This window comes from Xenopus tropicalis, chromosome 2 (genome assembly GCF_000004195.4).
Source record: "Xenopus tropicalis strain Nigerian chromosome 2, UCB_Xtro_10.0, whole genome shotgun sequence".
NCBI classification, from domain to species: Eukaryota; Metazoa; Chordata; class Amphibia; order Anura; family Pipidae; genus Xenopus; species Xenopus tropicalis.
In genome coordinates this window covers 114,779,187-114,805,588 of record NC_030678.2, presented here as the reverse complement: position 1 = coordinate 114,805,588, position 26,402 = coordinate 114,779,187, and the positions used below count along the sequence as shown (strand labels likewise).

Below are 26,402 nucleotides of genomic sequence, written 5' to 3'. Positions count from 1 at the left end.
ATTGATATCTTAATAAAGTAATTTGTAATTTACCAGAACCTTATTATAGAACAAGACTCTGAGACAAGGTTCTCAGCATAACTGATGCTTTATTTATGAAACAAAGAGTCTTGTGGAAGTTTTTAGCAACACAGAACAACAGCTGAAATGCATCACAAACCGCTTCAGTGGAGACCCTGAAAGTCTCAGCCTTTTATAGATGATAGCATACCTTATCACAAAACTAAATGATACCCATTTTACAGCTTTCTGTATGCTTTGTGGTTATAGCTGTTCAAACAGCAAAGTGCATGTTGGGGCTTAAGTTGGCCATACGCTTTACAATACTGGGGAATTTAATGTGCCCCTTTATGCAGAACTTACCCATCATAAGTGAGTGTCTCCAACACCCTCAGAGCTATTAATGACACCATGTAACAAAATGCCCCAAATCACTCCTTGTGCCATAACTTTTAAAATACAGGTTTGTTCGTTTTTTTTTTACTAAAGTCTTATTTCTATTTTTTCTTGTTATGATGATGAGTTTCCTTACACCTATTGTTATACTAGAATTAAAGAAAAACAAGGGCTTGTTTACAAACAGTGGGATTGCTCCATTAATTACCAGTAATGCACCAGTAAAAGATGTTGAATACAAAAAAGAATCAAACCGCTTTTTAGGAGATACTTTGTTTTTTTCAGGTATATGCCTTTATAGCTCACATTTTAACCAAAACATAAGTTAAAGATTTATGGGAAAAGACTAAGGAAGCATGTTTGCATTTTATTAGTTTTTTTGTTCATACTCTCTAATGCAGATGTCAGTTGACCATTGTAAATATTCTACATCAATTTGCAAATCCTTCTCCATCTATCTAATATTATGCTATTCAGTATATGATTAATTTGCTGCATGTTCTGTAACTACAGTGTAGATTTTTGCAGTCAACAGTGTCAACCCCCACCTGCTATTTAACTGCACAGACCAAAAATGTTTCTAATCACATTTTAAAATGAAAATAAACAGCATAGGTATGGTAATTGTAGTGGGCCGTTCAGCATCATTCTATTAAAGGAGAAGGAAAGGCTAATAAACAGTTAATCTCAAGCTGCAGGCATACCTTCAGTTGTCTCTATAGTTCCCTTTAGTCTCCCCATATTTCTCCCGTTCAGATGTTCAGAAGCCAAACAGGAGCTGTGTAAAGAAAGTTCCCATAATGCCTCTCTCCTGCACCAAGAGCAAGACCTGTGAACATGCTCAGTTAGTAAGACTATGAGGAAGCTTCCTGCTGATTGACTCAGATCCACGTTCCCAAGGAGGGAGAGTGAGTTCTTAGCATTCTTGAGGGAGGGGGAGCAGGAGAGGGGAGAGAGCAGAGAGCTGTGGGTGTGTGGCACAGGAAAACAGACACAATAATCTTTTGACAGAGAACTCAGTGCAGCGTTTCTGTGAGTGCTTATTTATGGCTGTATTTTCATAGACCTTTCTGATAAAGCTTACTTAGTTTTTACCTTTCCTTCTCCTTTAACAGAAGTACCTAATTTTCTCTACTTACAATAATGGTCCTTCTATAAGATCACCCTTTTTTTACCTTCAGTGTACTCTGTTCTTCAGGCAGATTTCTATTCAAGTGCAAAGACTTATGTAAAGGCATATAATAGCCAAAACACATTTGTCCATTATTCTGTGTCATTGCAATTGACTGCATCCATTGGAGTTGAACAGGCTTCTAAACATGTTCCTTGCATGACGTCACTGACGGGGCCTTTTGATACACAGAGGAGATTGGAAGGCTATGCATGGTATTGGTATTCATGATAAAATGTACAGTATCCCTATATACTCACATAATTTGTCTACTTTTTTCCCCCCAACTTTCTAGCCCAATTTTAACACTAACTTTGAAGACCGAAATGCATTTGTCACAGGGATTGCAAGATATATTGAACAAGCTACTGTGCATTCTGGCATGGTAAGTAATTACTGCACAGCCAAACTGCATTTGCTGGCAACATATATTGTTTTATTATAGTTCTATGCTGTTTCTATGCTTAGTTATCCTTTCTGTTTAGAGGCCACCATCATGTTTTAAGCTGTGGCAGACTGTATTCTGTGTGTTCTGTATATAAAATATATGGCACACGTTTGCCAATAGTATTTGCTAATGTAGAGACCCATAGGGTTAATCTGCCCCTATGGCTTTAAACCCTACTACTTCCTTATTTCTCCTGTTACTGGGCAAAGACCCATGTATCTAGTTCACCCTTTTCGTATGCCTCATTGGTTATTTGAGTTGACCACACCTCTTGCAAACTCATATAGTGTTTAGCAGGAGGGTATGGCTTCCTCTTTGGCTGCCTCTGTGCCTCAGGTGAAGGTCCACTAAGCCTGGGATCAACAGTGCCCCAGTATAGATGGAAATCTTATACTCTAGTGAAGTCGGGGACAGGGACCCCGTGAACGAGGACCAGTTAGATAGTTACTCTTGCAGAGCAAGTGAGATAGAGAGGGAAGGAAGCAAGAGTAGTTTCGGCTCCACAAAGGAAAGTAGCTGAAAGTACCCTTCCATACAAGCACTGTTGCCTCAGCATAGGGCCACTGTTAAGACATAGGAGACAGGCAGTATCTAAACCCTGATCCACAGTCGGCTGTAGGACTCTTAAAGCTAGAGGTATTCAACCTGAGGACTGAGGTATCTATCCTGACTGCTTCCAAAAGGGGTGCCAAGCTGATCAGGTGCATTTACCCTGCCCAGACTCTAAAGGAGGTGGGATAAACCAGTGTGCATCCTCTCTTTGCTGTCCTCAGAGTGTACTATCATTTAACATCTGTATGTGAGTATATTGCTTAACCCTGCGCATTGATTGTCTATGACAATAAATCTGTTCTATAGTTCAACTACAAGAACCTTCTGGCATCCATCTTTGCTAAATCTGCACTACACACAGCTACAGTGAGTTGTAGGCACACTACACCCCTAGCTCCGCTGGCCACTTCCACTTTGCGAAGGCCCATCCTCATTTTTTTGCATTCCTACTTTTGACCAAAAGATGGCAATGCAATACTAAACTAAACTTAGCAGGTGTCCCACAAGCAATTTAGAACTTAAACACACTAAAATATGGCATCCCTACTAAAAGGAAAGTTATGTAATGGCATCAGTTCATATAGGTATTGTTAGTAACTCCACAGTACTCCAAATTACCTGCACGAAACTGGGTTTTTAAGAAGCTTGTTGTTAATATTTGTTGGTGCTTCATTTTTTAAGAGGGATTTATCAGCACAGCTAGTTCATGCAAGGTGTTGAGTGGGACAATTTTATTGAACAGTGTTTCTAAAGCACCTATTGCTTAAATGGGCATATAATAAAAGTCAGTGGTACATAAGAAGTAATAGGATACAGCATTCTTAGATTTCTAAAGGGTTAAAGGAAGGTCATTTTGCTCTGATAATCAGTTTAAGCTATATCGGGTTATGGAATATTTATGCACAAGAATTTTATATATATAAAGTGTTATTATTTGTCTTTCCATTGGCAAAAGTCCTTTAAATTCGTTATCTGATATCTTTTTTAATCTGCCAACACAGAATGAAATGCTTGAAGAAGGGCAGGAATATGCTATCATGTTATATACATGGAGAAGCTGTTCAAGAGCCATACCACAGGTACTGACTATGACTGATCTGGGAGGGTATATGTTTATAGTGCCAGTCCATAATCTTGCAGTTTCCTATGTTCTTGATATTTGCATGAGTTTAAGGTGTTTAAATAATTGCTGTCAAAATATCAGTGGCAGACAATTTCTGTGTTCAACAACAAAGCAATGAATAGGATATGTGATCTGTATAGTCCAGTTACAGTTTGGAGAAATAAACAAGACACTTCCATGGGTGACATAAGATAAAATGGAAAAAGTAATAAAAGAGACTAAAATAAATGGTAGTGCACAGGGGAGACAGGGGAAGGAGATAACTTTAGCAAGAGATAAAAGTCTAAGAATGGTAGAGAGCAGTAAAGAAGTGAGAGAAATAATGGGGTTGTAGGCAGCGAGACGAAGAGACAGGTGTGGCAGAAAAGTGAGCAGCAGCAGTAGAAAAAGGGAAAGGATATGGAAACAAATGCATAAAAGAAAAATGTTAAATGAAAAATTTATAAAGTAGAAGCCCTTTGCACCATGCCTTATCACTGTTTTAAAGAACAGAGGTCTGCGGCAGCCCCCATGAATAAATCCACTGCCTGTTTTCAGAACTGGACTGCTAGGTTGATGCTGCACTTTGCAGTACTTTCCAGATTATTTTTACATTGAGTTTTAATATTGTCTTTTTTCTCTTTGCTTTTTATATTGGCAGGTTAAATGCAATGAGCAGCCTAATCGTGTGGAAATATATGAAAAAACTGTGGATGTATTGGAGCCTGAGGTTACTAAGCTGATGAACTTCATGTACTTTCAGGTAATTAACCTTGGTTCTTTTTCAGAGATATTTGTAATAACACCAGTTACCTTCTACCTGTTCCTGTACCAAAGTCCAGTGTATTTTGTAAAGGGGAAGTACAGAAGTACAGTAGCAATTAGAGCTTTTTTTGTGCATGGAACCTTTCTCCTTTTTTTCTTTTCAACAATATGTCAAATATATATATATATATATATATATATATATATATATATATATATATATATATATATATATATATATATATATAATTTGAAAGGAAGAAAGTCCGCACTCACGATAAGTTGGTAGACGTGCCTGGGTGCAGTCCTTGAATATCCATCAGATAGCAACCATCATGAAGAGGAATCCGCACTCACAGGTCTTATGTGTAATCAAAGAAACTTTATTTTGGAACAAACACTGACGTTTCGGCCGTTGCTACGGCCTTTCTCTTTTCTCTTTGAGAAAGGCCGTAGCAACGGCCGAAACGTCAGTGTTTGTTCCAAAATAAAGTTTCTTTGATTACACATAAGACCTGTGAGTGCGGATTCCTCTTCATGATTGTTGCTATATATATATATATATATATATATATATATATATATATATATATATATATATATATATATATATATAAATATGCAAGACAAATATACCTGGGTGCAGTGTAGAGATATTGTAGATGAATCTATTAAAATGAGAAACTAACGTTTGGCCTGTTTCCACAGCCTTATTTAAAGTAATAGTGAAGCAAACAGACCCCCTTGAAGAACTGCATGACATCATAAAATGGCGTCACCAGCAGTATATATAGAAATCAAATAAAAGGGAAAAGTAAAAAACCAAACCAAATAGAGGATAGAAACTTGTGAAGCAAAGAAACTAAGGTAGTATAAAAGGTAAAAAGAGATGCAGAGGGCAGGACACCCTATTGCGCTGAACGTACAACTCCCCGCTCATGATAGCCTTATTTGATGACCAGTAGGTATAGGTGGTAGGGCCACTCTGGAAACTGTTATCAATAAGGATGGCCTTGTATAACAATTAACCAACCGGCTTACAATTTACCCGTACTGTCGGCGCTACAGAGGAACGAATCGGTAAGAACTTCTGTGTGATTAGTATTATTGTGGAGCAAAATAGTAAGGGCTGGTTTCATGTTTACAATAAAGATCCAGTACGACTAGTGGGGCATAAGCCAGCAATACCTAAAGGAGAGACAGCTGGTTCGCGCGTGGGATCATAATCACTGTCCTTAGATTATACCTCTGTGCAAGATACAAAATGTAAATTGTTAGATAAACTGAAAGTATTGTTTGCTACAACTATTTATTAAAGCAAAATTTCCCTTCAGCCACCTTTGCTATCCACAGATAGACACTTTGCACATTAATCTCATACAACCTTTCCAACTTAAGATATAAGTGTAGTAATCCCCAACTAGTGGCTTGTGAGCAACATGTTGCTCAGTTTGAATTTCTGGTTAGGGGGCACATTTTAATTGCAAAAAACCCAGTGTAATTACAGAGTAAACAGAGCTTTCTGTAGGCCAGTCAACATAGTGGCTACCAAATAGCTCTCCTTGGCACCTCCAGGAACTTTTTTCATGTATTGTTCTCCAAAACTTTTTCCATTTGAATGTGTCTTGTGGGTATAAAAGGTTGGGGATCCGTGCTATAGTAAATGTTAATGATAGATAATAACATATAATGTATAAAATGCTGTTTTGTGAGATGGAACAGACTTTTTCTCTAGGATGGAAAAGATTTTTAAAACTCAAGGTCTACCAAATTGTGCCAATGATTTTCAAAACCTTTTCTATAATTCCACAGAGAAATGCCACAGAACGGTTCTGTGCGGAGGTAAAACGCCTGTGCCATGCTGAACGACGGAAGGACTTTGTATCTGAGGCCTACCTTATGACCCTTGGAAAATTTATCAATATGTTTGCTGTCTTGGATGAACTTAAAAACATGAAGTGTAGTGTTAAAAATGACCATTCTGCATACAAGAGGTAGGGGTTTAATTTAAAAAATACGTATAAATACAGTTTTATAGAATATGTTCTGAAGTAGCCTTTTCATTGCAATAGAAACTACATGGTGATTGCTCTGGATTCTTTTTGTAAGGTGCCCTTTGTTCTATTTATAAGACTCCCGTACATATTTTTTGGGGGTGCTTATGTGTCTGCTATCAGATTTGAATACACAGTATCTTAATGTCTTAGATTTTATCCTTGTTAAACCATTACAATCACTGGAGTTCCTTCCTTCTATTCTAAATAATGGGATTTCCCTACCTTTTTGTTTTCTTTGGTTTGGAATAGTCCCACCATTAAAGCTGGCCATACATGTGGCAATCGATGGTCGCACGAAACATCGTCAGATCCACCACACACAGTCAGGGCTGAAACAGCAGATAAGGAGGTAGAAACAATAGGATTTCTACCTCCTTCTGCCGATTCAGCCCTGACGGCAGATTTTGGTCAGGCGCCTTCTATGGCGCCCGATCAAAATTTTCTAACCTGGCCGATCGGCGAGTCGTCCGATATCAGCAGCTTCCTGCGATATCGGTCGACTCGCCGACATGCCATACACGCACCGAATATCGTACGAAACGAGGTTTCGTACGATAGTATCGGTGCGTGTATGGCCAGTTTAAGGCTAGCAGGATATAAAGTACCAGTTTGACAACCAATTTACATACATTTAAAGATCAATTAGAGTAGTAAATGCAGTAATTGTATTCTTTATTTTCTGCCATAAGTAGTCCAGTTTGATAAGTGGCCTGTTCGTAAAATGATCGGTGTTCTTTTATTTATTCTTCATTGGTACAGCAGTGGCTTTATTTTTGTTTTCTAAGCTTATTAATTTTTTTTTCTTTTTATTTAATGGTGCAATACAGAGCAGCTCAGTTTCTACGAAAAATGGCAGACCCACAATCAATCCAGGAATCTCAGAACCTGTCTATGTTTCTGGCCAATCACAATAAGATCACTCAGGTATGGATACCTTTTGCCACACTTCAAAGTTTCAGTGATTTAGGAAACTCATACCCCTAACCTCGGTGACCTTAAGTAAAACCAGGGGCTTAGTACTATTTGACATTGTTGTATTTATACAGGTATGGGACCTGTTATCCAGAATGCTTGGGACCTGGAGATAAGGGGTCTTTCCGTAATTCGGATCTCCTATCTTAAGTCTGCTAAAAAAAATATTTAAACAGTAATTAAACCAAATAGGGTTTTTTTGGCTCCAATAACGATTAATTATATCTTAGTTGGGATCAAGTACTAGGTGCTGTTTAATTATTACAGAGAAAAAGGAAATCATTTTTACAAATGTGAATTATTTGATTAAAAATGGAGTCTATGGGAGATGACCTTTCCGTAATTTGGAACTTTCTGGATAATGGGTTTCCACATAAGGGGTCTGATACTGGTAAATATTTATTAATAAGTTTCTTCTGTAGCACTTTATAACCAAGGAATAATATAAAGAGGTAATTGTAAAGTTGTGTATTTTCTTAAGCTAAATTATTGTCTAAAATTCCTACATTTTACACCAAGCTATACCCGGCATAACCTACTGAAAACAAAAGAAAATATGTTGGTGGTAAAGAAGTTTTGACATTAAACTGGTGTAAAATTCTACTTAAAAAGTGGGACCCTCTCTGCCACATGTGCGGTTATGATGAATTTTTACTTATAATTTTTTCTGTTATTTTTTTTATAGTCTCTTCAGCAACAGCTGGAAGTTATTCCTGGCTATGAAGAGCTCCTTGCTGACATAGTTAATTTGTGTGTTGACTACTATGAAAATAAAATGTATCTGACGCCCGGGGAGAAACACATGCTTCTAAAAGTAAGTATGCAAACAGACTTGCTTCCTATGATGAATGTGTATACATTTGGGGGCACTGGAAGAAAGTATTTTTTGGTATTATCAAATAAAACATAAGAAGGCAGTCAGTGATTTGTTAGACACAGCTTGTAGGAATCTTTTAGTTTTCAAAACTTTTTTAGTGTGTAGTGATGCTTTGCAATGTTTATTGTTCTTAGTATACCCATAATAAATTGGCCACGCTCTATTTATGAATGTAGAAATGCACATTTCAAGAGATACCTTATCTGTTGACTAGTCCTCCGAATCTTCTAACAGTCTTTACGGAGTAGTACAGTAAAAGGTTAACAGTTTTCCCAGGTCTTGTAGCCTGTAGTGACCAATTACATTACCCCTGTTAGTTGTGGGATGCTGGTAAATGTAGCGAAACAACAGCTGTAAGGTCACAGGTTAATATCCCTAATATATGTCAAACAACCAAGAATAATAGCTTTCATTTGTATACATAAGTATTTTATTTTAGTTTATTCACAGGTTGGTTCTACCATTTATGTATTTTAATATAGCATCTTCTAGTAGGAATTGTTGTTTTTTTTAACACAAGTTTGTTTTGGTTCTAGGTAATGGGCTTTGGACTTTATCTTATGGATGGCAGTGTGAGCAACATCTATAAACTGGATGCCAAAAAGAGGATTAACCTGAATAAAATAGACAAATTCTTTAAGGTAATTATTATTCAGGAAGAAGTTTGCCATAAAACAGACTAGCCACCAAACTTAGGTGGGTTCTTTAATTTCTGAAAATTAGCATATACCTAGAAATGACTGGTTAAGTACCTTAGTTGTTTTTTTTTTTATTTACATTTTTAGTTATTTGCAATGAAAAATAAATATTTTATTAAATACCTTTTATTTGAACAGACAACAATAACACAACTTGCTTGTATAACAATTCAAATTGTGGTTGTGTTCCAATTTGTAGGACATGCACTGTCACACCAGTCACTAACCTGAAAGCCCTTGCTGGTCCATTCTGAAATAAAGTTTTTTTTATGAAGGCTCAGCAGTGCCATCTTGCCTGCTTTCCCAGTGTATGGCTTATAATGGCACATCCCCTTCTATCATACCTCCCAACATTTGAAAAATGAAAAGAGGGACACAAAGATTTTGGCGCGCGCAGCGTGGCAAATTTTGTTGACCACGCCCACTTTTGTGGCCACGCCCCAATTACCACACCCCATTTTTTTTTAAAAATACTCCTTTTATATAGATGAAATGGCTGGATCAGATGCAAATGTGCTATACCCTCATACTGTACTACCTAAAAAAAACAATATAGCAACTCCTACATTAAAATACAAATATAGAGAGAAGGCAGTCAGTTATAAGTGAGTTATAACTATGTACCAGTTTTGCCCGCCCATACACAGTAGCCCCTCCATACACAGTAGCCCCCCATACACAGTAGCCCCCCCACACACAGTAGCGCCCCCCACACACAGTAGCCCCCACACACAGTAGCGCCCCCCACACAGTGCCCCCCACACACAGTAGCCCCCCATACACAGTAGCCCCCTATACACAGTGCCCCCTATACACAGTACCACCCCCCATAGGAGCTCCGCCTTTGTCTGCGGCTTCTCTCCTTATGTGGCTCCTTGTGCGGCGGTGCCAGGCCCTTTTATAAGGTTGAGCCCCATGCGTAATGACGTCACACGTACGCACGGGGCGCAACCTTATAAAAGGGCCTGTCGCGCTGTATAAGGAGAGGCATAACAAGCAAAGCCGCCGGAGATGTCTGAACGTCTGGCTCCAGCCAGCGCATCCCGCTGTGCTGGATAGCCATAAAAAGCTGGACTGTCCCGCGAAAAGCGGGACAGTTGGGGGTATGCCTTCTATGACAGTTATTGCTCCCACCATTTACAGTCTTCCAGATCTTTCAGTTATTTATTGATCAGTATAACTTTCATTTAAATGCAAACTGCGTAAAACGTCTATGTAACAAGTGGTAACCAGACCTGGTAATTAAAACTGAAGTGCCATAATCCACATACATTATAATGCACAAATTGTAATAGTTTCATAAATCCTGAGATTAAAAAGATTATCCTTAAATCCAGTTGTGGGGTTAAAAATCCCTAAAATAGAATAGAATCCCTTTAAATTGCTGTCCTGCTGTAATAAATTGCTTGAGTTCATTTATTTCACTTCAGTACCTGTATGCTCTTCATTTCATAAACTCTTCCTTGTCTCCCCTACGTAACCTGTTACCATTATTTTACAACACATCACATTACACTGCACTGTTCCTGTCATAGTTAGAAATCAAATGTATTACAGGAACACTGTTATTTACAAAACCCCTGTATACTGAGTAAATCTAGTGGCTGCCAAATGTTAGATGGATTGTTGACAATGTGTCCTATATTGTTGGAGTCAGGAAGGAAATTTTCCCCCTCTGTGGCAAATTAGAGAGGCTTCAAATGGGGATTTTTGCCTTCCTCTGGATCAACTAGAAGTTAGGCAGGTTATATATAGGCATTGTGGTTGAACGTGATTGACTTACATCTTTTTTTCAACCTAACTTAAAATGTTCTGATCTGTTATCCAGAATGCTCGGGATCTGGGGTTTTCCAGATAAGGGATCTTTACATAATTTGGATCCCTTACCTTAAGTCTGCTAAAAAATCATTTAAATAATGAATGAACCCAAAAGGATTGTTTTGCCTTCCATAAAGATTAATTATATCTTAGCTGGGATCAAGAACAATGTTCTGTTTTATTATTACAGAGAAAAAGGATCATTTGCTTATAATGGAGTCTATGGGAGATGGCCATTCCGTAATTTGGAACTTTCTGGATAACGGGTTTCTGGATAACTGATCCCATACCTAACTATAGTAGTCTGTATGAAGCAAACAACCTTTACCAGTGTAGGGCAACAGTATATTATATTTTAAATACTTTAAAACATTTCCATTTTTTGGTATTACTGGTGGCCTATAGTAGTATGAAATTTTTTTTTTTTTGGTTACCCAATCACCTGATCAAACCAAAGGGCCAATCTGCTAAAATCATTTGGGTTCAGGTTCATTTTTGTCTTGTTGATTGTATAGTGAAATTGAAACAACTGTGAGCACTGCAGTTTTTATTTGCAACTGCTAGTTTCCTTAACATAACATTTTTGTTCTTTATGAACTTGACTTTTAGCTTATTTTAATGGTTTCTGTGAAAGCTTTGCTGATAAGCTTTAGATACCTTGGGTTGTTCTAAGAGCACTTCCAGTATCAACTATGACTTTCATAATGGTAACAATACTTTTTATCATCCTTTTGAGCACAGCAACTACAGGTGGTTCCTCTGTTTGGTGATATGCAAATTGAGCTTGCAAGATATATTAAAACAAGTGCACATTATGAAGAAAATAAATCCAGGTAAGATTTCAAAAAACCAATTTATTGACCTAATTTAGGAAAGTTTTTCCATGTTAAGTTTTTTGTAAATCTTTGTATTTTATAAATGTACAGTTATTCTTATTCTTGTTACCCACTGCTTGCTGGATAAAGCATTTTACCTGTAATTTCAGGTAACTCGTTCTCTGCTTTTTGTCCTCTTGTAGCAGATAATGCAGGATTTAAGAGGTTGGAGGCAGGCTTTCAAGCATGCCAGTTTTCAAAATGTTGTAGACATGGGATGTGGGTTATGTGGTCATATAAATGCAGTACATTAAAGTAAAAATTATATTTAATTTACCATAAATGGTATCCTGATCCATTGATTCTAATATAACTGATATCTGTTACATGCACCCCATGTTGATGCTACTAGCATGCAGACAGTAGCCAATGAGATACTGCAGAGGGTGTTCCCAGTGGTTATCATGTCACAGTTTGCCTCTGTGTTATAAATCTGGCAATAGTTTAAAGCAGTGGTTCTCAACCTTCCTAATGCCACGCCCCTTTAATACTGTTCCTCATGTTGTGGTGACCCCCAACCATAAAATTATTCCTAAGACCATCGGAAATATGTATTTTCTGATGGTCTTAGGCGACCCCCTAAGAAAGGGTCTTTTGACCCACAGATTGAGAACTGCTGGTTTAAAGGAATACTGTCATGGGAAAACGTGTTTTTTTTTTTTTTTTCAAAATGCATCAGTTTCTCCAGCAGAATCCTGCATTGAAATCTGTTTTTCTTTCAAAAGCGCAAACATTTTTTTTATATTTAATTTTGAAATTTTACATAGGGCTAGCCATATTCTTTATTTCCCAGGGTGCCACAGTGCAGTTCCAGTGTCTGTATGTAAACACCATGGTGTAAAATGCGAGAATTTGAAAATCACTCTTTAAAGTGCCAAATCAAACAAAGTGGAAACATCTTTCCCGTTTTATCTTTATAAATGCTCCCTCCTAGGCTACATTTGTGGGAACATGGAAACATGAATATATATTTCTACATTTTTTTTTTTTTTTTTAAACAGGTGGACCTGTACCTCATCAAGCAGCAGCCCACAGTATAATATATGTGAGCAGATGATTCAGATCAGAGAAGACCATATGCGCTTTATTTCTGAGTTGGCCCGCTATAGCAATAGTGAGGTATGGTCGGTCATTATGTCCCTCATATTAACAGTATTTCAAATGGTTAAACAATTTTTTTTTAATTCAGTGCTATTCTGGTCATAGAGTGAGAGACGAGAAATAGATACAAGAAAACAATTATTAAACATTTTTGATGTGTCCTAATCTTAATACAGTATATGTAAATATTTGGTGTACTGAAAACATCAGTCAGCACTGTGCTTTAATACTATTCTGTGTAGGAAATGAACGCTTTCATTGTGTTCATATTTTATATGCAAACTCAACCCAGTCTTTAAAGTGGATGAAGAGTGATATGTCCGTTTTTATGACATTGCAAAATGTTCTTATTTTAGTTTTTCAATTCTGAGCACAATTCTTGCATGGTTTTAGACTTATCTTTTTTTCCCTTGCCTCTGTGTTTTAGGTGGTGACTGGATCAGGTCGCCAAGAAGCCCAGAAGACAGATGCAGAGTACCGAAAACTTTTTGACTTGTCTTTGCAAGGGCTTCAGCTCCTGTCTCAGTGGAGTGCACATGTAATGGAAGTGGTATGTACTGAAACAAACATTTAAACACAGGTGCTTGCTTTCGAAACCTTTATTGTCATAATCTTAATGAACTTGTATGAACTGCATTTAATAGAGAGGTCCTGATTGGAAACCTGATGATTTTTCTTACTGGTATATCTATTTTCTTTTGCCACCCTAGATACTGCAGCAAGCCCATATTGAAGTTGGTTAGGGTGAGATTTGGGTTAATATATTGGAACCAGACACCAATCTCTGGGCGGCTGCAGGAGTGAAAAGTCTAAACGACGTGGTGGAACAAGGGGTAGATAAGCAATTTGCCAAACTAAAGGAGGAATTTGGTCTCCAAAACCGTATGCTTTTTAGGTATCTCCAATTGAAACACGCATACCAGGTGCAATTCCCCAGGGAACACCCTATCATAGCAGAAAGCACCCTAGAACGATATCTCCATAGATCGGATCTGTCAAAACCACTTAGCTGGTTTTATGCTATCCTGCTGCAAAGCAACTTCGATCCAATAAGTCACATTAAATTAAAATGGGCCCAGGATCTCCCCCAGCTGGATAATGAAACCTGGGAAGACTTACTAGAACAAATACCTGAAATCAACATAGCCACAAGAGACCGCTACATACATGTTACATTTCTCAATAGAGTGTACTTAAATCCCCACAGGCCGGCGCAAATATACCAGGGCTACCCAGATATGTGTATAAAGTGCAATTTAGACCAGGACAACTATTTACATGTGTTCTGGAACTGCCCTAAAATTTAACAGTTTTGGACTGCGATACTTACATATGCCAACTCAACACTAGGACTTCCAAACATCCGGACACCTACATTCTGCCTATTGGGTCACACTGAAGGACTCACCCTATCATCCAGTGACAGACTATGTCTGCAACAACTCCTACACTATGCTAGGAAAGCCATACTACTGACCTGGAAAGCCACAGAGCCACCTTCTCTGGGATTTTGGACTAAGCTGGTGGATGATACTCTGCCACGACAAAAACTCACTTACCTTGCCCAAGGGTGTCCAGCCAAATTCGAGAAAATCTGGAGCCGATGTCTAGCAGACCCACGACGAAACAATATGACAGATCAAGACACTTAACTGAGCGACTAAGGAACTTTAGCAAAGCAGTCATGTAACAAAACCCTAGGCAGTAGCTGAAAATTGAGACGCCCACCACCGCCCCCTCTCTACCCCCACTTCTACCTTTTCCCACCCCAACTTTATTTTTTGTTTGTTTGTTTAAAACTGATAAAGATAATCTTACAAAAAAAATATATTGGAACCATTTCGGACACAGTAAGATCTAAGGCCTTGTTTTAAACTAAAAGGAGTACTGACAATGTACTAGAACTTAAACAGGGGCATGGACCTTAAAAGTCCAGAAACTACTGGTCTAATCAGTCAGCAGTTATATTCTGTGGCTGTTTGAGATGGGAAGGTCAGCTGTCATGCAAGCAGGACTTGTGATCCATGAGCATAAGCTTGCCTGTAACCCTTGTTAAATTATTTTAAGACCCCTGTTTATTCTAAATTATTGTAAAGTGCTGTGTAACTTGCTGGCGCTATATAAATAAATTATAATGATGACGTGTCTAATGGAATTGGCTTGCAGTATTTCCCATACAACATTTATATTTTATGTCCAGGATTGCGTCATTGTGCCATTAGGGGACACAACAGTGCCTTTTTGAAGACAGCACACATCTTACTAATTTGTGATTAGGGTATGTGGATGCTAATGTGCACTTGTGATATAGTTTGGCTTGTTTTGTTCAACAGTACTCATGGAAGCTTGTTCACCCAACTGATAAATACTCCAATAAAGACTGCCCAGACAATGCAGAAGAATATGAGCGTGCTACAAGATACAACTATACCAGTGAGGAGAAATTTGCTCTGGTTGAGGTATGATCATTTGTCTACATTAACCCTCAAGAACAAACTGATGCTTTCCAGTGCTCTTTCTTTGATGTGTTTATTGATGGTGGATAAAATTTAGCATCTTTCTTTTACTACATAGGTCATTGCGATGATAAAAGGTCTACAAGTCCTTATGGGCAGAATGGAAAGTGTATTTAATCATGCCATACGCCATACTATCTATGCTGAGCTTCAGGATTTTGCCCAGGTTACACTAAGGGAGCCACTGAGACAAGCTATTAAGAAGAAGAAAAATGTAATACAAAGGTGGGGATTATTACATTTTTGTACTTCACACCTGTCCTTGCAAGGTCTGAACCTTCTGAAAAGCACTCTTTGCTCTTAAATCACTATTTATGCATATGCTATTTATGATTGTTTGGTTCATATTTAGCTGTACTGCAACATAAACTTGGTTTAGTGACAATAAATCAATAGACATTGCCCTGTAATAATGCGTTTTCAATGTGTAGTGTGCTCCAGGCTATCAGAAAGACTGTTTGTGACTGGGGAGCTGGATGTGAACCATTCAATGACCCTGCACTCAGAGGAGAAAAAGACCCAAAGTCTGGATTTGATATAAAAGTTCCTAGACGTGCTGTTGGACCATCTAGCACCCAGGTATTTCCCTTTAAATCCTAGTAAAATGCTTATAGTGTTCATTTGTGTATTTGAAATGCTAGTATAGTCATTCAGTAATAATCAGGTCATACTCCTACTTAGATTGTTATATCCTCTTCCAGTGTTATAATGCCTCCAGCCCACAGGGTAGCATAGATTTCTCCCATATACTTAATGTAGCCAGAATGTTAAGGTTAGGCTGTGTATCAGGTGGACTAGTGAATACTGTTTGTAGTATTAACTGCTAATGTAAGAATTAACTAAATCTAAAGACATATTCCGTACAAAGCTAATGCATTGATATGCATGTTCACGAGTTTCTTTCTCTTATTTTAATCTAAATGTGTCTAAATTAAATGTGTCCTAAATTAAAAATGTAATTGACATTTTGGTTAATTCCTAGTGGCTAATGGAGGGAGGAGGGAATGGAAGTGATTTAATTATCTGAATAATTAGAAGACTGAATCTAATTCATCAAATCGATTACCACCAATGTTTTCTTTCTCTTTCCTTCCTTGCCTTTGGGACACCTCTGGCATTGCCTGAGCAGTCTTCTGCAGCCTTCTGTGTTTTGCTCTGTTAAGGAATATAATCCTCTGGTAACTATACTAAACATGTATACTAAGCCATCATCTTCAGCTCTGAACTATATATGAAATAAAAGGTTTGCTTTTAGTGCTACATTTTTCATTACTATTCAACAGCAACATTACTCTGTACCAACTGGTGAGGCAAATTTATATGAAAGGGCTGTTCAGCTAACTAAGAATGGTAATGAAATAATGCACTGTGAGGCAAAAATGTTCACCCTGAATATGTTTGGCTGCGATGTCTTATTTATAAGCTTGTCTGCTTTTTAATCTCCATCTGTCAATATCCAAGGCTTTTGTGTGCCCTCCAGCCTATATAAACACAAGCCCTCTGACTGTGATTTGTCATACTTGCCTAATGCATTCATGAACTTATTATTACTGTATAGCTGTGCTACACAGTTAACAATCATAAAATAACAACAAAATATCATGTAAAATAGGCGTGGCTTTGTCTTCCTAACCTACTAACTAATGTCTTCCTTTCTGCTTTTCTTTTTTACCAATGCTTCCCCCAAACTTATTCTTAACCCCTTTTTCTTTTTTTTTTTTGTCTCACTCTCTGCTCCTGACCTCCTGCTACTCTCCATTCCCCATTGGTTTTCAGCTCTTCCTGATGCGCACAATGGCGGAGTCCTTAAACTCTGCTGAGTTGCTCAAACAGCTCAAGTCTCTGGGGATGGAAAAGCTGTTGCATGTGGTAAAAAAGTTTTTGAGGCAGTCCTACAACTATCCAGCTCTTTTAGACTTTGGTGGTAAGACGATTTTTACTTTTATATTCTTGTCTTCGCAAGACCAAACAGCTCCTCTAGTGAAAGAGGTTGGTTGTGTTGGCAAAATGTGCATTTATGTTCCACTCTGGGTTGATGCTACTGTTTTTGCTGGATTTTACTGAGTTTTTATAAAGGCATGTCCAGTCTGCTGTGGTCTGGCTGTTGAACAACAACCCTAAAATCCCTGGGAGCTGTAATTCAGCAACAGACTGTCTTCTGAGTAGACATCCCTTCCATAAGGTATTACTCGAGCCTTCAGAATGGAATTTGCCAACTGGACCATTCAAAAAAACGTGATAATTTGTCTCGATTGTCTATTGTATTATTGATAGTGAGTATGATTTTTCCATGTACATTCCCTTCTTTGAATGCTTCTCCCTTTTAATAACACAGCTTTACATGGTGAGAACCATGCTAGAGTCCCTCATTGCTGACAAAAGTGGTTCCAAGAAAACCCTGAGAAGTAGCCTAGAGGGTCCCACCATTTTGGACATAGAAAAATTTCACCGAGAATCTTTCTTCTACACACATTTGATAAATTTCAGTGGTAAGACTATGATGTGTGATCGATGTGCTGCTGGTATGTCCTTACAAAGCATCTCGCCACTTTGTAGGCAGTTTGTTCCATACATCACCCCTAAAAGGATTCATGAATGACCCGATATAACAATATACCTCGTGACTGCAGATTCAAATTTTTTTTTTTTGTATTTGTCTGTGTAAAAATGTCTGTCTCTGCTGAGGATTGTTTTAAGTTGTCTCTAGTCTCATGGCTGTTAAAGGAATCCTGGCATGGGAAAACATTTTTCAAAACGATTTTTTCCTAAATAGTAATGGGCCTGTTTTCACATGTACCAACAAGTTAGATCACACATAACTAAACCAGAAACAAATCTTCCTGGAGAGCTGTGCAAAAAAGAATCATGTTATACCCTAAACGATATACATGATATCTTTAAATGATTAAATAAATAGAATATGAAACATGGGTATGTGTGATATAATAGACTCCTCAGCCCAGCAATTGCATTTAGGAGCAAGCAGTTATTAAAGCAAACAAGCAAAACATATGTAAGTAAGTACCTCTGATATATTTGTCAGTGCTGGCATAATTAAAACCTTATTACAGTTAGATTACGTTTCTTGCTGCCTCAATTGTCTGTACAGTTAAAAATTTGAGTTAATAAATGTTATTATAATAATGGAGGCTTGTACCAAATTTGCCTTACTTTAAGACGGTAATACAAGTCTCAGCTACTTTACTATATGAATATCTATTTCTTGCAGCCATTACTACTGTTGGTTATTTAAGTGACAAAATTAGCAATATAAGGTGGTGTTCCAGGGAGATTATTCCCCTGCACTGGCATCTAAATACAGGTATGGGGTCTATTAGCCAGAATACTTAGAAACCAGCGGTGTTCTGTATAATGGATCTTACTGTATTTTGGATCTTCCTACCAAAATAAAAAAATATTGTAACCATAAATAAACCCAATAAGATTATGTTAACAGTATGAACTCATGCAGCTTAGTTTGCCTATTGTTTTTTTTTTTTTTTTTAAAGTTTTATTTCTTTCACTAAACAGGGAAACTGAAGCTACTCCATGTTTGGTCCTTCTGAGATAGATCATTAGATTACCAGTATACAGCCCCCTCCCTTCACCTTTTGTTGGGGCTGTGTTGTAAGCATGATTTAACTCATGTTGAACAAGGAGGTATACCTCATATTGGAGCTTCACTTTTGTACTGAAGCATAAGAGAAAATAAATAAATCTATGCTTATGCTGATATGAAAATAAACAGACATAGTGCATTGATTTCCCTCATTTGCATTAGCATACACTGTTAGGGAAAAGACTTGCATATCAGATCAGAAATTCTGTCATATATTCTCATGAGCTAAGGGGGCACATTTAAATACTAAAATAGCTATGTGCCATCATAATCTGTCCTACTAAGTTTGCAAATGCCAACAAGGCTTTGCATTCCTGATCCCACACAGGATCGACAGCTGCAGTGCAAACTTTGCACCCACCACAGTGCCTTGACCTTCATATTCTCAGCATATGCCTTTAAAGCTGCCTTCTGTATTTTTCAACTGTTCACAAATATGTGATAAATATCTGACCTTGAAATATTTGAAATTCTATTCCCTATGTAAAACCTAAAGCTGTACCTCAATGGCAACTAATCATATAAATTAATTATTGATAGGGCATTTGGTTGCTATGGTGTTTCCCACTGCTAGCAGTCATATTTCTGTTACATTACGGGCCAAAATTTGAGCTACGTCTATCAGCATGTACCAAGGGTTTTTTTTGTTTTGTTTTTATATTAACAACACCAACCCCAGCTCAGAATTATTCACTTGCCTTTGTTTGGGGTTGGAATTTATAGTGTCATTCAAAATAGAAAGCATTTGTGTTCTAAGATTGGGAAATAGCAGAAACAAGTATTTTCTCCTTAAATAATACAGAGATTAAAATAGAACATACCATACTTACTCCATCCAGTTACAAAAGGTAAGGACATTATGTAAAAAAAAGTCAAAGTTTGCTGCGGGTATAGTTACCTATAGCAACCAATGAGCAGATCGCATTTGCTGACCACCTGTTTAAAAACAAACATCCTATTGGTTGGGCTACTGCACCTGAGTAGACACAAGAATGTATCTGTGTAAGAACCAAACATGTTGTATTCTAAAGAGCTTATCTGTTGTCTTGCTGTATAACCTGTGCCTTTTCTCTTTTTTCCAGATTGAATAGCTGCAGGGCAGCAGTACATTATATTTTAATTACTTTCAAACACTTTAATTTTTTGCGGTGTTGTTCCTTTAATATGTGTTATGGGAATACAATAAATTTCCATTTCCATTAGCTCTTTAATCTGCCTAACCCTAATATCCATATGTTCTTATACTTAAAGAGACCTTACAGCAGTGCTGTGACTTGTCCCAGTTATGGTTCAGGGAGTTTTTCTTGGAGTTGACAATGGGCCGTAGAATTCAGTTTCCTATTGAGATGTCGATGCCATGGATTCTGACTGACCATATTCTGGAGACAAAGGAGGCATCTATGATGGAGTAAGGATTCCCAAAAATTTTATTTTTATTTTATTGTAAATATATGACTTTTTGTGTGCACAGAACATTTTTTCTCTGTACTTGCATTTTCACACGAGTAACTGCTGCTATATTGCTTACTTCCGCAAAGGCTTTTAACACATAGTTAAGTTGGGTTGAAAAAAGACCTAAGTCCATGTCTACAAATCAGAGAATCTGAAGCGGCCCATGATGGTGGCTGCCAGACTGTTATTAGTAAACCACATGTAATTCTTTGCTTTTTGTCTTCTCCAGGTATGTCCTCTACTCTCTGGATCTCTATAATGACAGTGCACATTATGCACTTACAAAGTTCAAAAAGCAGTTTCTCTATGATGAAATTGAAGCTGAGGTAAATTGGTGTTTTGTGCTATTTCTACAGAGTTCATATATTTTGCATATTAGTTTTTAAAGGTAACTTTAACCCTCCTTTTGCTTAGTCAGTTGGGCTTATGAAGAAACTGAACATCCAAAAAATAAATCTCTTAAGTCTCATTTAACAGATTTCACAAAGTGATCTAGCCCCTCCCTTACCCCATTCTATTGTGAAGTGATGGATTTTGCAGAAGTAGAGGTACTTCAACTTCACAGTGGAACAGGGTGTCGGAGTACACGGAGGGTTTAGAAATGGCTTTTACAAGTAACTAGACTTTGTTAAAAAGAAAATATGTATATTTATATTTCATTTTGGCAGTTCAAATAGTGTTTATGCACTTTTGCTGCATAAGCCCAACTGAATAAACTCAAGTTAAATAGGGGGGTATATTTTCCATTTAATAGACTGTTATATATCCCCTACTAACACAGATGGTTCATTCTGAGCCTGTAAAATGTTGGTGCACAAAAAATTAATTATGTGCATGTTTGCATTTATTAATAAATGTAAAGCTGGGCGCAAAAAGCCACCATAAATATCGAGATCAGTTTTTTTTTCTGCTTACTAGCTTATAGAAATGAAATAAGCATGAAATGAAAACATCTCTGTGTTGAGCTAGGGATGTTAAACTCTCATCTGTGCCCCTACAATCTTTGAACTGCAAGTTATAGAAACATCTAGCTAAATAATTCAATAGCTTTCTATGTATGTATTGATTTTTATTTGGGTTTCTTTTCTCAGGTAAACTTGTGCTTTGACCAGTTTGTCTACAAGTTAGCTGACCAAATATTTGCCCACTACAAAGTTGTAGCTGGCGGGTAAGAATTTAGACTAAACATTTAAAGAATTTAGTTATGTTAGGAATTTTCCTTTTGGGATTTAATTTTTTATTGTCTTGCAGCCTTCTTCTAGACAAGCGACTTAGAGCAGACTGTAAGAATCAGGGAGCCAGTATCTCCCAGCCAACATCCAATCGCTATGACACTTTGCTGAAGCAGAGGCACGTACAGGTAAGCAAGACTGCAAGTCCCTATGGTGCTGCTCGAATTTGTTCAATAAATGGAACACATTTGCCGAATGGGCTCTGCATATGCTAGCGTATTAATATGTTTTTAAAGCTTGATGTTTAGATCTGTCTCAGGCAGAGGTGTTATATTTTTATCCATCCATCGTACTGTACAGTGGAGTACAACAGTACTCTTTTTACTTTGTGTGTTGTATGTGTGGTGGCAAAATAATTCCAGTTAGCTGCTCTTGTTTTTCCCCGCTAGTTCATTGCTAAAATGTAAGTATATTTAAAAAGCAGAGAATAAAGTTTAATGGCATTTTATCTTTCTTTACCGCAGCTTCTAGGGAGATCAATTGACCTAAATCGCTTAATTACTCAGAGGATTTCGGCTGCTCTTTATAGATCACTTGAGCTAGCTATTGGGCGGTTTGAAAGTGAAGACCTAACCTCAATTGTTGTAAGTAGCTTGGAAATTAAATGCACAATTTTTGGCCTTCTTGCAGCTCTGAAACTTAAAATGTCAGCCTCCCTTGACAGCTAGAGGCTAGTCTGTAGACTAGAGCAAGAGAAAGGGTATGAAAATATGCTAAAGGCTTTGACAAGGCTGTTCAACTGGTTACCAACATGCTGGCTGTGACCCCTGGCCTGCATAACGGCTCCATAGACTTCTTTGCATGGAAATCATCATTTTTATCATAATCTGGCTGTCAAAAAATGATATGTAAAATAATCCACTCATTGCATGGAGAACACTGGACAGCTTTGTTCTATGACATGCTTTTAGCAAAGTAAATAGGAAGTTTCTGGCTTAAGTACAGATTAGTAGTTAGACGATCAGATCAGAGTTCAGAATAGCATGTGTGCCTTAAGCCTCAACTTGAATTATTTTATATAGTTACTGTCCTTTCAGCAAAAATATGTAGCTTATGGGACAACAGTACAGCAGAGCATAGCTGCTTCCAATATATTATTCAGCATTTAAGCCATTTGGATTTATGTAGAAATCATCCAGGGAAATGTTATGTGCATATCACGTCAAACAATAAATTAAAAATAGTTTTTTTTCTTCTGTCCTACACTCCTGAGAATTGGGTACTCTGAGCCTCATAGTCTGATTGACCGGTGCTTTCTATATTATCTATTATAATCTGGATTATTAATGAGAATAGAACTCACAGCCAAGGTAGTGTGTAACAAAAACACAGAACTAGAAAAAACTTAACAGAGCAGGTAATATACGCGTTAACCAAGATCTAATTCTAATTAGTTTTTTAGAAATAACTCTCCACTTTTGCACCTGATTCAGTTGTGCAAGTATTCTAATAATGCTACATTTTGTTGCATTTTCAGAAGCAGAGAAAGAGGATTTATATAGAAATACCTTGTGTAGACATTCCCCCTGAAAATGACTGCAGATGGAAAAAAAAAAAGTCTGATGCTTTATTGTTTGATTTCTAGATCCTTTAACGAATGTTAAAATTTGCACTGATAACAAGTCCCATACCTGTATTAATACAGTGCTTTGTATTGAAGTCAGGGTTTAGGCCCATGCCAAACGCCACACAGGAGGTTTTGACTGTAGCTGTCTTCTTGCAAGAAACAGAGGTGGCCAATAGCCTGCCTGTTGCTTCTGTATGTTGTTTAATAGAAAGCATACTGCTGATGGCAGCAGTGGACAAATGTGCTGTTTGCTATCAGTGTACCCTGTGTGTAGTGATTTTTCTGTTGAGAACCAGTCTGTTTTATATCATTGTCTAACACATTTTAACTTTACCCATTATCAGAATAAAGGATTGTTGAATCATTTTTTATTGTTTGTTTTTGCTTCTTAGGAGTTGGATGGTCTTATTGAAATAAATCGATTGACGCACAAGCTGCTGAGCAAGTATTTGACCCTGGACAGTTTTGATGCTATGTTCCGCGAGGCCAATCATAATGTGTCTGCTCCTTATGGTAGAATCACCCTTCATGTCTTCTGGGAGCTGAACTATGACTTCCTTCCAAATTACTGCTATAATGGGTCCACTTACAGGTAATACAGTAGTGTGTTGCTGTCTTCCCTTCTGTATTTAGTCATCTAAAACTTGCTTTTTACTGCATAGATGCCCTCTGTGTAATGACATAGCCAGGTGTGTCTTTACCTGTAAAAAAGATGTTTGCTGAAACTGTCTGAAAATATATCGCTTCTCTAGTTTTGAAGGGGCAGTTCACTTTTAAGTGAACTTTTGACTAGTTTTAATTTTTTAATTATTTGTTTATTATTTTGTTTTTTTTAGCTTGATGTATAAATTCCGTTGTTACATAAAGTGCAGTTGTTATATAAAGGATATTGCATTTTGTTCTTTTAAGGCACTCTGCTATTTATCTTCCACATCCTGATTGATAACAATAATACGTAGGACCCTTGCAACCAGATAGCTATAATAACTCCAAACTGGAGAGCCAAAGAAAAAAAGAAAAGAAAGGACAAAGATAGGCCAGTGCAGAGGGATGGTAATATGTTTGCCACCACCAATGTATTATTTTTAAAAAAATTTCCCCTAGGCCAGTGCTCCAAAAAACTTCACTGGTCATTTCAATACGCTGTTAGAGTGGATAATTGATTTCATCTGCAAATTTTACATTCATGAATACTAGGATCTGACAAGGGAATGGGGATAATGCAATGTTTTTATTCCTATTCCCTATATGGGGAGCAGTTCGACTACAGCACACATCATTGACACCAAATTGAAGAAAAAAAAAATCCAGAACCAAATTGTTCCTTGTTACAGCATGGAATATAGGAAGAATAGAAATCATTTACCACCAATAGCATATTTCACACAGAAAAGACTCTGCTTTAGAAAGGATATATTGTGGTATATTTTCAGCCTTGAGAAGTACCGTTGTTTGAAAGCAAGACTGAACATTGTCACCTTGAAAACTGAAAGGGATTGGGAGTTCTGCATGCCATCTGCTGCTTACCAGTTTATTTCAGCAAACAGTGATAAGGAGAAGAATAGTGTACCTCCTGACTATTATTTCTATTATTTCTTTCTAGAAATAATTCTGTTATCTACAGAAATAATGTGTTGTACCTTTTAATGGGGATAGTTAGTGTAACATACACAGTAGTCAGTATTTTAAGACTAAATGAGTTAGTCTTTATTGTTGTTCACTTTTTATGTTTTTTTTTGTAATTATATACAAGACAAGGAGAGGAAATACACTGAAGGGTGCCAATGTGTTAGGCCAATATGTTCACCCTCCGCTTAGTTATATACTACCAACAGTTTGGAAGGAACTTTGCAGAGGTTATTCATTATCACTTCAGTCCCCTCTCCAGTAGTGATTACAGTCCAAGGTCCCTTGCACACCTGCCCCATACTTTAAGTACACACTGGGGGGGGCTTGGGGTGGCGGGCAATATTTTCTATGCATGAATTAAACTCAGTATACAGTATATTTTCCAGCTGTTCTATCTGACTAGTTTAGATATATATTTCCTTCTTCCTTAGGTTTGTTCGTACTGTAATGCCTTTCTCTCAGGAGTTCCAAAGGGACAAGCAGCCAAACGCTCAACCTCAGTACTTATTTGGTTCAAAGGTGAGTCCATCTGCATACTTCCCATGAAAAAAAAGTTAAAATGACTGTACTAGAAGATGCATTTTGTAAGTTATATATGTAAGTGTCCAATGCAAAACGAGTGAGCAGAGAGAGGTGCCAAAATAGTAGGTGAGTGAAATAGCAAAATTAATTTGTCAAGGGTGAACATTATTTTTCCTTATGTCTACAGGATAATATGTATAATATGTATGTAGGATAATATAATGGTCCAGTAATTTAAAGTCCCTTGTATACTGCAGTTTGTTTTCATCTTCTCTATTGTGGCAGTCATTGGTATAAACCAGGGATTCCCAACCTTTTATACCCATGAGCCACATTCAAATGGAAAAAGTGTTGGTGAGCAACACAAGCATGAAAAAGGTTCCTGATGGTGCTAATAAAAGCAATACTTGGCTATTTAATAGCCCCCTATGTGGACTGGCAGCCTACAGAAGCCTCTGTTTGGCATTATACTGGGTTTTTATGCAACCAAAGATTAATAAAAAAAATATAACCATTAAAACAGAATACCGCACTCACAGGTCTTTATGAAACAAATACTGTGAAGTTTATTGTGCAAAACGTCTGTCTAGACAGACGTTTTGCACAATAAACTTCACAGTATTTGTTTCATAAAGACCTGTGAGTGCGGTATTCTGTTTTAATGGTTACATTTGCATTGTGTATACTGCACCCAGGCATTCTTATTATCAGACGTGAGTGCCTGCTTCCTACCAGCTCTATAAAAAAAATATAAAAAATGAGCCCCTGCTTTGAGCAAAAAAGGGGAAAGTTGTGCTCAACCACTAAATTTTAAACCATTAGGCGGGGGTGCAATGAGGTTGTGACCCCTGCTTTGAGGCCACTGGGAGCAACATCCAAGGGGTTGGTGAGCAACATATTGCTCACAAGCCACTGATTGGGGATCACTGGTATATAAACTAACCTCTTTTCAATTCAAGTTGTTTACTTGCTCCAAATCAAGTCATTTGTCTTCCTTTTTGACTGACTTTGGGTAATTTATAGCAGTTTGATG

General features: G+C 37.4%; 1 protein-coding gene across 3 annotated transcripts in view; it reads left to right on the top strand.

Moving 5' to 3' along the window:
- cyfip1 (cytoplasmic FMR1 interacting protein 1) overlaps positions 1-26,402 on the top strand; it is a 55,337-nt gene that overhangs the window by 7,989 nt on the left and 20,946 nt on the right. For 2 of the 3 annotated variants that reach the window (XM_004911812.4, XM_004911813.4), the window contains exons 3-23: positions 1,863-1,952; positions 3,569-3,646; positions 4,331-4,432; positions 6,247-6,428; positions 7,319-7,415; positions 8,149-8,277; positions 8,877-8,981; positions 11,598-11,689; positions 12,733-12,850; positions 13,260-13,382; positions 15,166-15,291; positions 15,407-15,573; positions 15,780-15,927; positions 17,684-17,837; positions 20,219-20,375; positions 20,649-20,745; positions 21,511-21,587; positions 21,671-21,779; positions 22,116-22,235; positions 23,611-23,810; positions 25,279-25,366. In XM_004911812.4, coding sequence (XP_004911869.1) covers positions 1,863-1,952; positions 3,569-3,646; positions 4,331-4,432; positions 6,247-6,428; positions 7,319-7,415; positions 8,149-8,277; positions 8,877-8,981; positions 11,598-11,689; positions 12,733-12,850; positions 13,260-13,382; positions 15,166-15,291; positions 15,407-15,573; positions 15,780-15,927; positions 17,684-17,837; positions 20,219-20,375; positions 20,649-20,745; positions 21,511-21,587; positions 21,671-21,779; positions 22,116-22,235; positions 23,611-23,810; positions 25,279-25,366 — 2,559 coding nt within the window. Of the gene's footprint in view, positions 1-1,862; positions 1,953-3,568; positions 3,647-4,330; positions 4,433-6,246; positions 6,429-7,318; positions 7,416-8,148; positions 8,278-8,876; positions 8,982-11,597; positions 11,690-12,732; positions 12,851-13,259; positions 13,383-15,165; positions 15,292-15,406; positions 15,574-15,779; positions 15,928-17,124; positions 17,273-17,683; positions 17,838-20,218; positions 20,376-20,648; positions 20,746-21,510; positions 21,588-21,670; positions 21,780-22,115; positions 22,236-23,610; positions 23,811-25,278; positions 25,367-26,402 lie in introns of all 3 variants that reach the window. The other variant, XM_004911814.4, reaches the window with a different exon arrangement.